General features: G+C 38.8%; 1 protein-coding gene across 1 annotated transcript; it reads right to left on the reverse strand.

Moving 5' to 3' along the window:
• Window positions 1–30: 30 nt before the first annotated feature.
• Window positions 31–12,631, reverse strand: ube2g1a (ubiquitin-conjugating enzyme E2G 1a (UBC7 homolog, yeast)). The gene is made up of 6 exons (XM_017412575.3): window positions 12,416–12,631; window positions 10,503–10,605; window positions 10,269–10,366; window positions 5,636–5,814; window positions 4,442–4,565; window positions 31–2,697 (listed from the first exon to the last, which is right to left on the reverse strand). The coding sequence occupies exons 1-5, from the start codon at window positions 12,459–12,461 to the stop codon at window positions 4,479–4,481; spliced, it is 513 nt and encodes a 170-aa protein (XP_017268064.1). The 5' UTR covers window positions 12,462–12,631; the 3' UTR covers window positions 31–2,697; window positions 4,442–4,478.
• Between the last annotated feature and the right edge of the window lie 2,962 nt (window positions 12,632–15,593).

Raw genomic sequence — 15,593 nt, forward strand, 5'->3', positions numbered from 1 at the left:
TCTATATTATACCACACGCATCTTCCAAAATTGGTACACAAGTTTAACTTTATTTTGGGTTTTCTGAAATAAATGCAAGGTCAAGAATATACATCGACACAATTGGAGAACACTCCACACAATGTCTCAACTCACCTTTTTCCAAAGTTTGTTCACGTCTTAAATAAAACAGTGACCAGCTCAGTCACTATAAAACTAGAAGCAGCTTTAAACAAGTCAGGAATGCCTCCTGGAGCCATCTATGGAGAACTTCAGATTCCAAGAACACATCAAAGCACTGATATTGTTAATCACAAGTTATTAGCTTTATCCACTTTTAGTTTTCTTTCATGACCTGGCAAACTGCTCCCCCTCTAGTGGAGGAAAACTGGTACAGGTTTTACATTGCCGTGACCTTTTAATCCACAGGAGAAAAAAGCAGTTTAACAGTCAGATGAGACAAAGGCTGAGTTGTTCAGCAACATTAACCAGAGGTATGTTTTGAGGAGTAAAAGAAAGGCATTCAACTCCAAATACACTGTACTAACTATTACACATGGTGGTGGCAACATCATACTGTGGGGCCGTTTAGCTGCCAGGTGAGCTGGTAGATGGCACAACTGGGTAAAGGATAATGAAAGAGGAAGACTTCTACCAATTTCTTCAGCATAACCTCAAATCATGAGCTGGGCACCTGAAACCTGAGCCCAGATGAGTATTCCAGCAGGATGATGACACAAACCTCCACCGAAGCAGATTGTGGAATGGAGAAAAACTCCTTTTGAAATGGCACCAAAGTCCTCCGGCTCAGTTTCACAGAAAACAAGTTGACTTGATTTTTTCTTTTTTTTTTAAACAAATGCCTTTTTGGCAGGAAAAACATATATTTACTCAACAAGAGGGAGTAAATGTCTAACAAGAATCCTGCCAGATACCATCTCGATGGCTACTGGGTGCCTGTTTTAGCTGAAACGTACATTTTCTGACCCTTCTGAACAATCTTGACCCTATTATTTCAGGAAAGAGCAAAATAAATTCAAACATATGTACAACTCTTGAATATAGTACAATCATCCAGCTCCCCAAAAACAATAATACCAAAATATTTATGTCCAAGAGTGCGTGTTAGGGTAAAACGGTTTCAATTTTAAATGGAAAATTAACTTGAGTAGAAGGTAAATCAGAATAAATCACAACGTTTTATGAGTACAATCCACTTTTTGCCTACATGACCAGCACTGATGCCCAAAATGTATAATTTATAAAGATTTTAAATTTAGACCTGAAAAGTGGCTTTGCTCAGAAAAAAACATTTTGTATACCGAATGCTACTGCACCTGCGATAGTACATGGACACTTTAGTCTTGAAAACTGGAGGCTAAAGGCAATTTTAAACTAAATTTGTAAACGTAAGGGCTCTGCAGCATTCGTTGTTTGCTTGACATGGTACCAAAACAAGCCTGAATTAAGAACACAGTTGAATATTGGGGGAAAAAAAAAAAAAGTCATGTTTTAGAAGAATGCACAACAGGTGACAGGTTTCAGAACATGAAAAATATACATCAGTATTTTGTCTTTGTACATTGGGCAAAACTGCATCGGATCAGAGGGCAGAATAGTCATAAGATCGCGAATAACACTAAAGAATGTCAAACACAAGATGAGCGCACATACTGTGCAAACAAACAAATCTTTGCCAAAGGAAAAAAAAAAAAGAAAAGGAAAAAAAGCATGCATAACAATCCCTACAATGAACAAAACAAGGGAAAAACTTGCTGCTAAAATTAAGTGATTGAGAATCTCAAATTGCATCAGGATATCAGAAATTAGCATGTATATTTAACACTAGGGGGCTTATTGCTACAGCAAACTTACCAATACTCTAATTACACTGAATCCCTGGGTACAGGCTATCTTTTAAACCCATACTAAAGGTGAGAGACAATTTCCTTGTATTTTTCAACATTTTTAAACACCTGGTAATGCAGGATGAAGTGGCCAAGCAGTTTATTAGGAGGCACTTTCGAAAAGACAAAAACAAACAAATAAAAAAAAAAAACATTGCATGCAAAAAAAAAAATAAATCCATGGGCATATTTCTTTTTCAAGTCAACTGAGCAGGATGGTAAGACTTCAAATAGAAAGGAAACATGTATGATGCTGAGTTCTGGGAGAGTCTGGTGGCGTTCCTCGGGCATGTCACTGAAGTCCTGATCGAATCAGAAAACCTCTTCACAGGTGACATTTCCTCCAACAGCACTGATTTGTTCTCTTTAAGACCTCCTGTGGAACCTAATGATAGCTAACGCGTCCTGGAGTTTAGAGAGAGAGGGGGGAAAAAAATCGATTCAAACCAGCACTATATATTTGGTCTAAATGTCTTGATGGATGAAAAAGGGGAGCATATATATTATCCAGTTTAGTCTGTGCTATATACATGTCTTTACAATATCATCCTGAATGTTGAAGCAGTTCATAAACTTGAAAAACAAAACAAAACAAAAAAAAAATGTTTTAACATCTTCTGGTTTTTTTTTTTTCTGTCTGTGTGAGTTGGCACTTTGCTTGGAGATTTTCTGTCAGCCTTGGTAGTCACTGTAATGTTATATTGCATCCTACAGGAGCCGGTCAGTTCCTGCCAAAATGAAGGAGGACAAGCCTGGCGTCAGGGTGGAAGAGTGCAGGAAACAGTGCCATTTTGATTTTCAAACTGGAGACCTGAAAGAAAAACAAACAAATTTGAGGAAGAAAAAGGCTAGAAGGCAGCAGGAGCAATCACACGAGTCAAAATATCTGACAGTAGGAAATGTTATTATATGATATAAAAACATCTTTAGTATAAAAGTTAAGACATCTGCTTGATGACAGTCAAATAAACTTATCTAAATACCCAAATATACTTTACCATTATATATCTGTGCACTAGAAAACAAGTTCCTTTCCGTAGCCTGGCTTGACAGAACCTAAAACTTCCCTGCGAGATTAACAGGCACTAGAATGGTGGTTCTAATGGCACTTTGTTGACTCAGACTTTTTCTTTAGTCTCTGCGCAAGTTAACATAAAAAAGGGGGCATTTTATGTGTTTTTCTGCTCCAAAAAAAGCCATCGCTCAAACAAATAAAGTTACAGATGAAAAAAAAAAGTAATTTGATGCCTGCTGCTGTTCAGGCAGGGACGTAAAGATCTTCGATCTTTTAGTTCTACATCCGAAGGGTTTATTCAACCCTGACATTGTCCTATAATGTGCAAATCACTCCAAGAACCAAACTAAATGTGGACTGTAATGAAAGGCCTAGCATTCTTTGAAGTGCTGCGTATTGCTCGCCGCCTTTCAGCTTACGCTGAGAAACGACAGGGTTATAACCCTGAAAATGACGTTATGCGTCATGATGGTGATGATACACAATATTATAAGATCTTACACTCAGTATGTGTTGTGAATAAGTCTCAGCTACTGCATCAAATTGTAGTTAAATATCTATAAAACTGACTGAGTTAGAGCCATTTTTTCCCATTGGCTGTGTTTGATTAGCCACGATGGCCGTCTTATTTTGGGCTGACTCCTAAAGTTAATCAGGTGTCCATGCACATCTAATGATTACTCTCTGACCTTTTCATTGAAATCCATCCACTGGTTCATGAGAAAATTTGCCAATAAACACAGAAACACACATAAACACAATCATAGAAAAAAAAAAAAAAAGTTATTGCCCACCTTTTGACAGCAAGTGATAATTTAACATTTTCTGAAATAGAAACTTATGAATTGAATCTATATTGTTAACTGGAGGCAGTTTAAATCCATGAAACTGTTTTATGATAAGGTCCACTGATTCCTGAATGGACCTGTTATCATTTTTAAAATGACTTGTTTGTCTTTATGCCATAAACCATTTCCATGAGCCAACACTTAAATTGTGTGCTTCAGTAAAAACACAAATTACTAATAACTGTTCACTTTGCAAGCAGATCAGAGAAACATTCTAAAAACCTCTCTAACTTTGGTTAAAGAAGGGAAATTAGCAGTATATGGTATAGGTGATGACACTTCATTTTGGTTCAGTTTTAAACTTTCATCCTGGAGGAGGCTCTGTCTAAAAAACAATGCAGTTTATCATTTTAATTTCTTCAGATATCTGGAGTTTCTGTTGAAACTGATCAACATGTGCTCAATAAAAAAGTATGATCATTTGGAAGGGGGATTCGAATAATTTACAATCACACACGTGAAACACATTCTCACAAAACATTTTAATAATATCTATTAATGGGCTGCAGAGGTAGTTAACGGTTAACGGTACTGTAATGTCTGATGGTGAGCCGTATTTTTCTCATTTTAAAGCAATTAAAACCATTTTAACAAACATACCCAACACCACAAGAGGTTATTTTGGACCAGATAAAGTCAAACAGAGTTGTCCGTGTGCAGTTTTTCAAAAAGAAAAGGTAAAATACACTTGCCCTGAAAACATCAATGAAGCTAGATTCTTGATAAATATCACTCAAACGCAGTCTCTTGGCTTTTTCGTACACAACGGGCAACTTTCCTTTTGAATGCTCCGTGTCTGTCTTCCCTCCACTCTTTCTGCAGAGGGTCAAAAAAAATAAAAGAACATGTTAGTTGCTTTCCAGAGTATTACCCATCTCCATTTCAGAACATTTTGTTTAAAAATTGCACACACTACTCATTTAATAGCACTCTCCACACATTACATCATGCAGACTATTTACACTGACAAACCGCTGCCCTGTAACATGTATATTAGGAGTAACCCAGATGTTTGTACAAACAACATGGCTTCAATGCAGAGATTCAGTCGTGTTATCTTAACAGAAAACGACGATCCCGGCGCAAAGCTGGAAATTCACAAACGTTCAGTTGAGATGTTGGTTGGAGATCGAGGTCTTCCACAGGCTGGAAAGCGGGCGGAATTGTTGAAAAGGTTGGTGTGTTTGTACCGGTGCCTTCTCCCTTGTGCCTGCTGCATATAATGTGTGTGTGTATTTTTTTTTTGTGCATTTATCGCTCGAGCCACTGCTTTTGCATAATTTAAAGAAACTTTGACGATTAAATGTTTGGAGCAGATGCAAGTCCATGGTTTCACTTTTTCCCCCCGATCAAATCCAGCTCGCCACATTGGTCAAATCCAGCGATCCCACTTCTCTGGCTGCGTGTTCGGCTTCGGAAAAATGATGAAAAATACAACTTCCACGTGAGGACGGTGGCTGTATTGTGAGTCACTGCTACAGGCACTGTAGGCACCATGTTTTGTGGCCCTAACGGTGGAAATCAATGCAGTTTTCTTGAAATTTTTCAAGCTAAAACATGCACTGTGATGGATACCTCTGCAAGCTACGAGCGTTTGTACGAGTATGGTTGTTGCGTAATCATTCACGTGAGTAGCTCGTAATTAGTGTTCTCGAAATAGCATGGGTGGAGAACATTATTACCGTAAAGTTGAAAAAAAAAAATCCAGTGTGACTTGATCTAACACCAATAAAACCACAGATTTCACCATCATAGCACAACTATCTCAATAGATTATCCAAACAGTTTCAACTTGAAACTCAAAAACAGTGATTTAAGATGCAAAACATGGATGCCAATTTAAATACAGATACACATTCCAAACCTACTAAATAAAGAAAACTTACTGCAGCGTCCACATTGGCTGGTGAGTCACCGTTTGGGTCTGCCAGCATAGAGATAACACTAATCATGATGGTCTCCACAGTGTGTATGGGCAGCCAGCGCTCCTCTGGTTTCTCATAGCCATACTTATCCTCTCCAGGCTCGTGCAAAATAGAAATGCATACATCCCCATTCTTATCCACTGAAAAAAAAAAAAAAAATTAAAAAATAAATAAATAAACAGAAAACATTTGGAAGCAAAGAACAATGACACAAATTTTTACCACTATAAACTTCTTTACATGCCATCTGAACAGCCACCATGTGAGTTGTGATGTTAAAATAGTTACAGAAAAAAAGATGAATAATCTGTTTCCTCTGTCAGTCAGTAGGTAACAGTAGCATCTTTGATGACAGCTGCAGGCTTGTGTCTGCAGAAAAAAAATGTCTACTATATGTGAACAGACTTCATTTTTCTTCATTTACTTAAAATTACATAAACTAAAAAAAAATAAAAAAATACCAGAATTACCAGGACTGCCTTCTTCCACCTGCACAACATGACTAAAATTAAAAACATCTTGTTGCAAAATGATGTAGCAACACTGGTCCACGTGTTTAATGACTTCTAGGGTGAAATACTATGTTTTATTTTCTGGGTGTCCAAAAAACTGTCTTAAAAAGTCTTCAGTTGATCCAAAATACTGCTGCCAGAGTTCTGATGAGAGTTAGGAGGAGAGATCAGATTTCTCCGGTTTTAGCTTCTCTCCATTGGCTCCCTGTCAAATTCAGAATAAAATCTTACTCATTACATCCAAAGCTCTCAACAACCAAGCTCCATCTTATATTAAAGATCTTATTGTTCCATATTTTCCCTAACAGAGCACTTTGCTCTCAGACTGCAGGTTTACTTGTGCTTCCTAGAGTTTCTAAAAGTCGAACAGGAGGCAGAGCTTTCAGCTATCAGCTATCCTCTCTTGTGGAACCAACTTCCAGTTTCTGTCCATGAGGCTGACACCCTGTCTACTTTTAAGACGAGGCTTAAGACTTTCCTTTTTGATAAATCCTATAGTTAGGGTTGGCTCTCTATTCTCCATGTTTATACATGCAACTGTTGCTTCCATTCACTTGTGTTCTTCTTCCCAGAGAAACTACACCTGGACATCTGTGTTTGTTTGCGTCTCTTTCCTGTCCTCTCAAGCCCTTTCCGGTCGAGGCAGATGGCTACCCATCCCAAACCTGGTTCTGCTGGAGGTTTCTTCCTGTTAAAAGGGAGTCGTTCCTTTCCACTGTCACCAACATGCTTCCTCAGGATGGGAGATTGTGCTGAAACTTTTTTTAACACTATCTGCTGGTTTTCTTAGACAACCTTCCAACCAATTTCATAATGTACTGTAAGTTATTGTATTTCAATTGGATTGAACTGACTAACTGAATTTGAATGGACTTGTTATTTTTGCAGTATAGTGCCTTGAGATAACTTTTATTGTGAACTGGTACTATAAAAATGAACAGAATTAAACTATATAAGCCTTTCAAGAAACAAAAAATGTCTAAGAAAGCAAATAAAACAGTACAACATAGTATTTCCTCTAAGCCTGTGGTATCCAACCTTCTTTCCTGAAAGCCCCTTCCATCTGCTTCAACAAAAAAGCTACACTACTCTCCCAGCTTTTTATACTCTGCACTATTTGACACGCAGAACATATCTTGACTTTATAGCAGGTGCTTTCAGACCACACTGTTAGAAGGACTCTCAGAGCTTTAAGGACCATTAGGCCCACCGTGGATGGTGGCGTGAGGCTTTTGTTTTATCTTTAAAGCAAAGAGTGCTACAAACACTCAGAAGAAGGAGTTGTAACAGCTGAGAACCATACAACAGCGCAGTCTACTTGAAGCTGCACATGATCAAAGAAGAGCACATCATAGCAGACAATGGTGACAGATAAGTAGCCTCTACTCCAGCGATGCAAATGCAGTTTTAATATGCAGGTGCTGAAAGATCAGTTTCAGCTAATCAACATACATTTATGCATGACCTAATCACATTCCCTTACATCTCCTGAGAGTCCCTATTGAGCTAAGAAATCGCCCACACTATAGCAGAAACTGAAACAAAAAAAGATAAACACAATTATACGGACTACAAACAAAAGAGAACCAATTACGTGAAATAGTTATAAGGACTCTTAAGTGGTCCCCTGCAGTCCAAAAGCACATAATATCTGATTCAGGGCCCTGCATGTCAGTCAGCTGTTGGTACAGTAGAGTTGTGTGGATACTATAAATCTATAGTTGGAAACAAACCAGGACTACAAGCCTGTGCATTATTGTATGCTGATGTGGATACCAACAATGTTGTCTTCACCTCCTTTGGTGAAAACACACACACAACTTCTCAAAAGGCAGACACAGGCAGCCCCTCCCCTCACTGAAGCAATCCGATCTTCATCAGGGAGTGGACTCATTTTACTCATAGTTGGAGCCATTTTGAAGAGTGGATTTTAGAACAGGTGTTTAGCATCTGAACATATGTCAAAGAAGGAATCAGTTAACCGACTAGTCTGCAGAATACACTAAAATGACTAATGACAACATTCTTAAATGGTAATGTGCAACCCAGGTTTTACTCCCCTATGTTTAAAGTTGTACCGTGTAACAGATCATGTTTTTTTGGTATTTCACCATCCTGCAAGTGAGCCAACCTGGTACCATACGGTGACATGATAGCACTGCGAACTTCCGATGAGTCGGGGAAAATCACCAGAGAGCATTAACAACAATGCCAACACAGCAGCGCACACAAGGCACACTTCCTCATTTTATGAAGTCATTTAAAATCTTAACATACCTATTACAAACATAGAATCCTAAACATTTAAATTTTGTGCAGACAAACTGAATCGAACTGAATACTGTGGGCATGAATGAATAGATGTTCCTGTGAAGTGAAAAACAAAAGAGGAACAACCGTCACATGTACGGTGCTGAGAACCACTTCTTAAAGGCTTTTAATTTGAAAAAAGGACTCCGGTACAATGTTTCGATGAACCAAGACAGACATAAAATAAATAAATAAATAAATTACAAATTAATGCTGCTTTGTCCTTTTGTTATCATGCACATTTTAATATAATTTCCAAGACAATTCACAGAAGGCAGCCAAATATAATAAAATCCACAACTTTTAAAAAAAACTTTTGTCACAAACCCCCCCCCAAAAAACTGTGGGTTACAGTAAGCTGGTTGTAGCAGCATCTTCTTCTTCCTTCTTGGCAACTGATTAGGTGTGCACAGATATGGCTGTTTTTTTATAGTGACTAATATCAGCTGGTTTATTGGCCTATCTCTAATAACAGCCAGACAAAATGAATGAGTTTATTTCCCCTCACATATCAACTGTCTCACAGCCTACAGATGAAACCTAATGTTACATATCTGCAAACAGCTGGTGGTTCTCAATCAAAAAGTATGGTCCAGACTGCTGGACCATAAACACAGACTACCCAACTAATAAAGCTAATATGCTTGTTATACTTGGATTTCCTTTTATCAGTGAACGGTGTGGAAGGTCATTTCCTTTCGAGCTGCATAGCTCCTGTCATCTGCATCTGAGTGCAAAAGCACCACTGAGGGAGCGGCTTACACCAAACGCTGTTTTTCTTTCTTGTAATGCCATTATTCACTGCTACATTAGAATTTTGTCCAAAACAAATAAACCACGGCCAGTTAGGATTTCAAACTAAACCAACAATGTTGTGTGTGGTGACACAGCCTTTACGTACGTTCTCGCCGCTCCTCGGCGTGTGCCGAGGCTGTGTGGCCATCAAGAAAAAATACAATGTTTTAGGACACTCTGCCCTCAGCTCCCCATTTTCTGTAATATATTGTGCTGTGACATATAGGACACACTGACCACAGAGGTCAGAGCTTACTGCATGGAGCTCTTTACTTATTGTTGAACGGTGATGAATGCAGAGATCTGGTAAATTCCTGGTGAGAGGTTTTGAGCAGCATCTTGACTTAAAACCAAACTAATTAAAAAAAAAATCAGTGTTTTATAGTTCTTTTGGTCACAAGTTATTCTGTGGTGTAAACCGAGAAAAAACCAGCTTGCTAAAAGGTTTCATTTAGCAGCTCATTTAGTGCAATAAACATTACATGTTTCTTTTTAAGCCCTTTCCATTCACTGGTAAGTAGCTTTGACTAAGAATATTTGATAAATGAATGTAAACAATTAAAAACACACAAGAGGAAGTTGTTACTGCAGCTTCAAAGACTGAAATTTAACAGCTGATTCTAACCACGTTAAAAAGTACTATCTGCAGTAGAAAATAAGGCAAAGAAAAGTCCCATGGCAGACCAAATAAAAAAAAAACTAAAGAAAAACTAAAAAAAGTTGGAACAGTGACCTTTAGGGCAATAAGCTGCTCCTCGATTTATTCTAGGTGATTTAAAGTTAAAAGCAGGTGATGATGAACATCCTGTAATTTAGGTGCGTGGAATCTGGAACTATTACACAAAAATTTGTAAAAACTTGCAATTTTAAATGATTTGAATGGATTGTATGCTAGGAAAAACTAAGTTGTTTTGTTCCTCAAACCGTTTTTGTGTAAGAACGATCAAATAGTTACAGTCTCATGCAGCTTCACTTACCATTAGGATGCCAAATATCTGTGATAAATTTCATTTTAGGTGGCCTGAGGGGGTAGTCTTTGGGAAATGTCAGATGAGCTTTAAACACACCACCTTCACTGTGAACACAAGAAAATACAGAAAAGTCAACAGATGAACATCGCGCCAGCTTCTCAACGGGTAGCTCAAGAGTTGTTGTGAAGAGTTGTTCACATCTCTCAAAGCACACTCCGTTTACAACCCTGTCAGACTTACTACAGGGTGTCTGGAGGGCCGATGATGAGGACTTCCCATCTGTAGAGATCACTGTCCTCGATGAGGCCTGCTGAGAATCCCTCCACTGGGTTTTTGTTCAGCTCTACATAAGAACAAACAAACACAGCGATCAAAACTCTGTGGCACATATCATAGTAGGTTCACAATGATTACTGAGCTCCGAGCTAATGTTTGTCTCTGTGGGGGGTCTTGCTTGGAGGTTGTGTAAGACGGAGCACGTTGGAGAAACCACGTCACCCCAGCAGATCGCTTTCTGGATCACCCTGCAGTTCTGCACCACTTTGCAACTCCTACCTCAACACCAAAATAAAACTGCACTTCTAAACAAAAACATATAATACACCCATCCAGGTTTGAAAATTAAACCTGGCAGGTTATTTCTGTACTAAATCAATACTCTATTAATATAACTGCTTGCCTTTTGCCAGCAATCAAAAACACTACGTATTATAAAGAAAGTAGAAAGGTGCTAATTTTGTGATAAATTGTAGCATTCTGTAGTAATTCTGAAATAGTGTGTATTTAAAATAAAGTACAGATTACAAGGACAAGTCGATTTACCATCTTTAATGTTGTTTGATTTTTTTAAGGAATTCCACAAGTTGTTGCTATTCAAACAATAAAATAAACTCTTATATTTGTTTGCTGGGCTTAAGTAAAAAAAGCTTTATTTGACCCGACTGTCTTACAAAAATAGGTGATTTCTGCACTTCTGACACCCAGAAGCTGTCAACACTCTGTCACACAGCTGCCTTACTAACAACTTAAGTTTTAAGCTTAATAATCGTTTTTAGTTTGCAAAAATGACTGCCACTTGAGTTGTTTTGATGTCACCCTGCTGTGTAGTTTGTAAACTCAACACAAGTTAAAACAGACTAGTCTCTACAAAAGGGGATGCAGCTTGTCTGTACATAAAAACAGGGATAATTCAGTTTCATTAAGCTTTAACAAAAGATCCATTTATGTGCAAAAATAGGCAGGCAACAGATTACGGTTTCACAGTGAACATTTGTTACCTCCTTGAAATCAGAGCTCACTCTAAAACTGTTCAGCTCCATGTCAGCCACTGCCTGCTGTGCAGAGGATATCTGAAAAAAGCAGCACGCTCTGCCGCTGACAGTTCCCATATGAATTCACAGCCTTACAAACACGAGTGAAGTAATACATTAGTGCTAACAAAGTCTAAAAGTTACACGGCGCGGCCTGAACGTCGTCGCTTTTCGGAAGGCGGCTATTATTGGCGCAGCTAAATTTATTTCGCTGCTGACCCTGCTAAAACGGCGAATTGAGGTAATGCGAGATTAACACTAGCGCGTTAGCTTAGCGTCCCGAAGCTAACAACGGCTACAGCGGCTAACGTTAGCCTCCAGCTGTCGTGAGGTGGCTACGTTATGTTCAGAGGTGGTTGGGGAGGAAAATGGCTCAACTAATGACACGTTAACACCATATACGTGTGACTAGGGTAACCAACCGCTTGTTAAGAAAATAAGCAGTAAACGTCGAGTGTCAACACGCAGAACGCTGCGTGATATGACGGTCAAAACACATGTAAACACATCGAGTCGAATCAGCTAAAGCTAGCACTGCTAGCCTGGCAGGGGAAAGTCGTTGGCACTTGTGACAGCGGTCTTCAACCGCTACTAGCCTGCTGTGCCTTAGCACACACTTATATTTAAACACAACAACGCTTATTTGCTCCAAGAGGAAGCTGATGTTTGTTTGGTTTTTAATGCTCCCACTGTTCATTTTCACCACGTAGATGATACGTCGCGGGACGGTTTATGTGGAAGGTTCAAGAAAACAGTTTGCGCCAAGACACTCGATCGTTTCAATCACACCACATCACATCACATCGCTGCGACCAGCAGCAGTTAACAACAAGGTTTAATCACCTGCAAGCTGTCTCCTGAGTAACAGCGCTGACTGCGGCTCTGTCATAGTTCAGCTGAGATAATGCAGCCGGATTCGCGAGGCGACGTGCAGAGGTAACGGCGTTGGTTTAAACGTTCACCGAACAGAAACCGTCGCTTCTATTTTCCGTTTAGCATTCTGCTCATTCTTCTTCGTCGCCTTGCTTTGCCTCCGCCGACGCGTTCTTCTTCGTCAGAACTCTGCGGCGGCCGTGCTCACGGACGGGCGCGTTGCTGCCATCTTCCGAAGGAGCCGCAGACTCATCAGTCTGTAGGTACGTTTCTCTCCGCTGCGGAGGTGGGCTTAAGAACAAAATATATCCTTAAAAATACGACAGCAACAATTTCGCAGTTGTAAACCTTCGCATTGGTGTCGCGTCCGTACATTTTACTGTGCCAACCCTTGTTTTTAATCTCTACATTGTTGTTTTTCTTTCCCACATCAGCGACCTGCTGTAAGTTTCATGAATATTAGTGTTTATTTGAACTCAAGAACCAAAACTGACGCCGTGTTCTGGAAGGAGCGGTTCCCAAAAGCCGGGCTCCGGCCCCCACCGTGGGTCACAAAACATCAAGTTTGAGGTCGTGAGATTATCTCCAGAAACAAAATGACACTTAAAAATGAAATAATTAGGGCTGCGAGATGATAGAAAATAATATTCATAATCACAACTATTAGAAAACGATTATTCACTGGGTTTGAAAATATTGTGTTGCTTTTAAAGAACGGGGAATGGCCTCAGATGTGATTTTTTTTTTTTCTTGTTCCACTTTCACTGAAAATAACCAACAATGTTTTTATTCAAGTGTAGGCTGGATAAAATCATAAACACACACACACAAATGAAACCGTCAACATAGTCATTTTCTTTCTTTTTTTCCTCCCTGAAGAAATACAGAGTGAATGGAAGATCTGATCCCACTCCAAAAAAAGGCCAAACGAACAAAACCCGAACACAGCGTATCTGACTGTGTTACGGTCTTTGAAGTAACAGAGGTCAGAAGAGGTCAGCACGCTTGAATGTTTCTGAGACTTTTACGTTTTTCTTCTTTGTATATTTTATATTTTATATTACAAAACTGATCCAAAACGGCCTATCATTCCTTGAAGGAATGCATATCACCTTTCAGACTGAGATCCTCTTATGTTGAGAAAAAAACGGCATCTTGTTTTTTTTACGTCAGCTTTTAGAACCTTTGTGAAGATTTGACTGTAATTACAGGTCATATTGTTTTAAACTATTTTAAATGGTTCCAAAGGTTTCAAATGCAGCTGTGTATCCTAGAAGGTACCTTTGTCATGCTTTTACTTTAACCGCTCCATCATGGTTATTTTTTTAGACACATCAGACTTCTGAGATAGAAATTTAGATTTTTTTTAAACCATTTGAAGCTTCTCAGTAATGCTTGGACCACTGAGCCTATTTAAACACTTGTTCGTACAGTCGATGATGGTTCTCATGTCATATTTATCACCCTCCACTAAAGGCAAGGACAATAATGTTTTTTTACTGTTGCCTGTGTTTGTTTGTCTGTCTGTTAACAAAATATCTCATGAACCACTGGACAGATTTTGATAAAAACCCTCAGAAAAGAATCACTAGATGTACATCTACAACTGATTAGCTTTTAGAGTCAACCCAATTCAACATGGCTGCCATAGCTAAGTGACCTTAACAAACACAAAAATGACTATAGCTCAGTAAGTTTTACAGATATTTGGTTAAGAATTAGTGTGGAAGTAGCTAAGAGTCATTCACATCACAGTCCCTAAGAACTAATTTGTCACACAAAAATTGTTTGTAAAACTTTGCCATTAGCTGCTGGAGTCACCTCTCTGTCTGTCTGTTAGCAAGATATCTTGTGAACCACAAGACGGATTTTAACAAAATTCTCAGAAAGCCATCACTGGATGTTCATCTACAACTGAACAACTTTTGGAGTCAGCCACCACAGCTAATGGACTTTAGCTTTCATAAAAATGACTGTAACTCAGTCGTATTCGCAGATTCTGAGCAAAAGTTAGATGTGGTAGTAGCGCTAATAAAAGTTGTGACATCTTGTAATATTGTTTGAAACTGTGCATAACATCCTTCACAAAGATTGACCAAAAGAGCTATAACTCTGTACCGTCTCATCATAGGATGATTTTACCGGTAATTTAAAACACTGGCATGAAAGGTGGCGGGTGATATGCATTCCTGCAAGAAATGCTAAACCTTTAATTATAGTTTTCGTTGTTGAAAATCAGTACATGTTGTCAGGATTATGTTGACTACAATACTAGTGTTTCTCCAGCTGTCCACTGAGATCCAGTCTTTCTTTATTGTGTAAAATAATGTCAGTTGTCGCCCTCTAGTGTCTGCTGTCAGTATAACAACCAGTTGAAATACTGACAGCGGACACTAGAGGGCGACAACCGACAAATTCCTTCAAAAAGACATTGGTTGTCCTCGCAGCAGAAGCGCCACTTCTGCAGCTAAAAAGGAAAATGCTAGAGGAAGCAATTGACATATATGTTACAACTTAGTTGAGACAAATGAAATTAATAAATGATTCAACACGAACATTGATAAAATCTCTTTTCTCCTAAACAGAACGTGAGATCTCATGGTGTATTTCTAGAAAAATGGACGGAGGTTGATTAGATGGAAATCTGTTATTTTGATAAGTGGTGACCACACTTGTGGTTGTGATTTTAAATGGTGAGCTCATATATCTGTCACTGCTCTCTCTCTATGTATAGTCTACAGTGTGGCTATTACAAACTGTCAGAATTACCGTTTAGGAAGTTGCAATCAGCTTTGTGGTGATTTGTTAATCTGACCAGGGAAATAAAGTGTTAACACAGTTTAATTATTTTAGGTTGTGTGTAAATGCACCCTTAGTTCACTTTTTGGATTTTGGAAGGAAATGCTGTGTGAGAAGAATCACATTCAGACCTAAAGGCCTAGCATTCATTTAAGGAATGCATATCACCTGATACCTTTCATACCACTGTCATCCAGAACATGACAAAAAATAATTAAAAAACAAAACAACTGTGCTTCTATTCTGCAGTTGTAGACATTTTGCTCCCCACCCAAGGGAGCTTTCTCATTTTAAAACTGGAGTGTGGAGTTCCAAGCTTTAAGGTGCACAAGATGCTTCGTTGTGCAGC

The sequence above is a fragment of the Kryptolebias marmoratus genome, linkage group LG13 (genome assembly GCF_001649575.2).
Source record: "Kryptolebias marmoratus isolate JLee-2015 linkage group LG13, ASM164957v2, whole genome shotgun sequence".
In the NCBI taxonomy this organism is placed as follows: Eukaryota; Metazoa; Chordata; class Actinopteri; order Cyprinodontiformes; family Rivulidae; genus Kryptolebias; species Kryptolebias marmoratus.

Excerpts from the sequence above, each read along its gene's own strand:
- ube2g1a (XM_017412575.3), bottom strand. The coding sequence starts at position 12,461 with ATGACAGAGCCGCAGTCAGCGCTGTTACTCAGGAGACAGCTTGCAG. Across the intron at positions 10,367-10,502 it reads GGCCCTCCAGACACCCTGTA|TGAAGGTGGTGTGTTTAAAG; the intron begins GTAAGTCTGACA and ends TTGTGTTCACAG. Across the intron at positions 5,815-10,268 it reads AGATATTTGGCATCCTAATG|TGGATAAGAATGGGGATGTA; the intron begins GTAAGTGAAGCT and ends TTTTTTTTTCAG.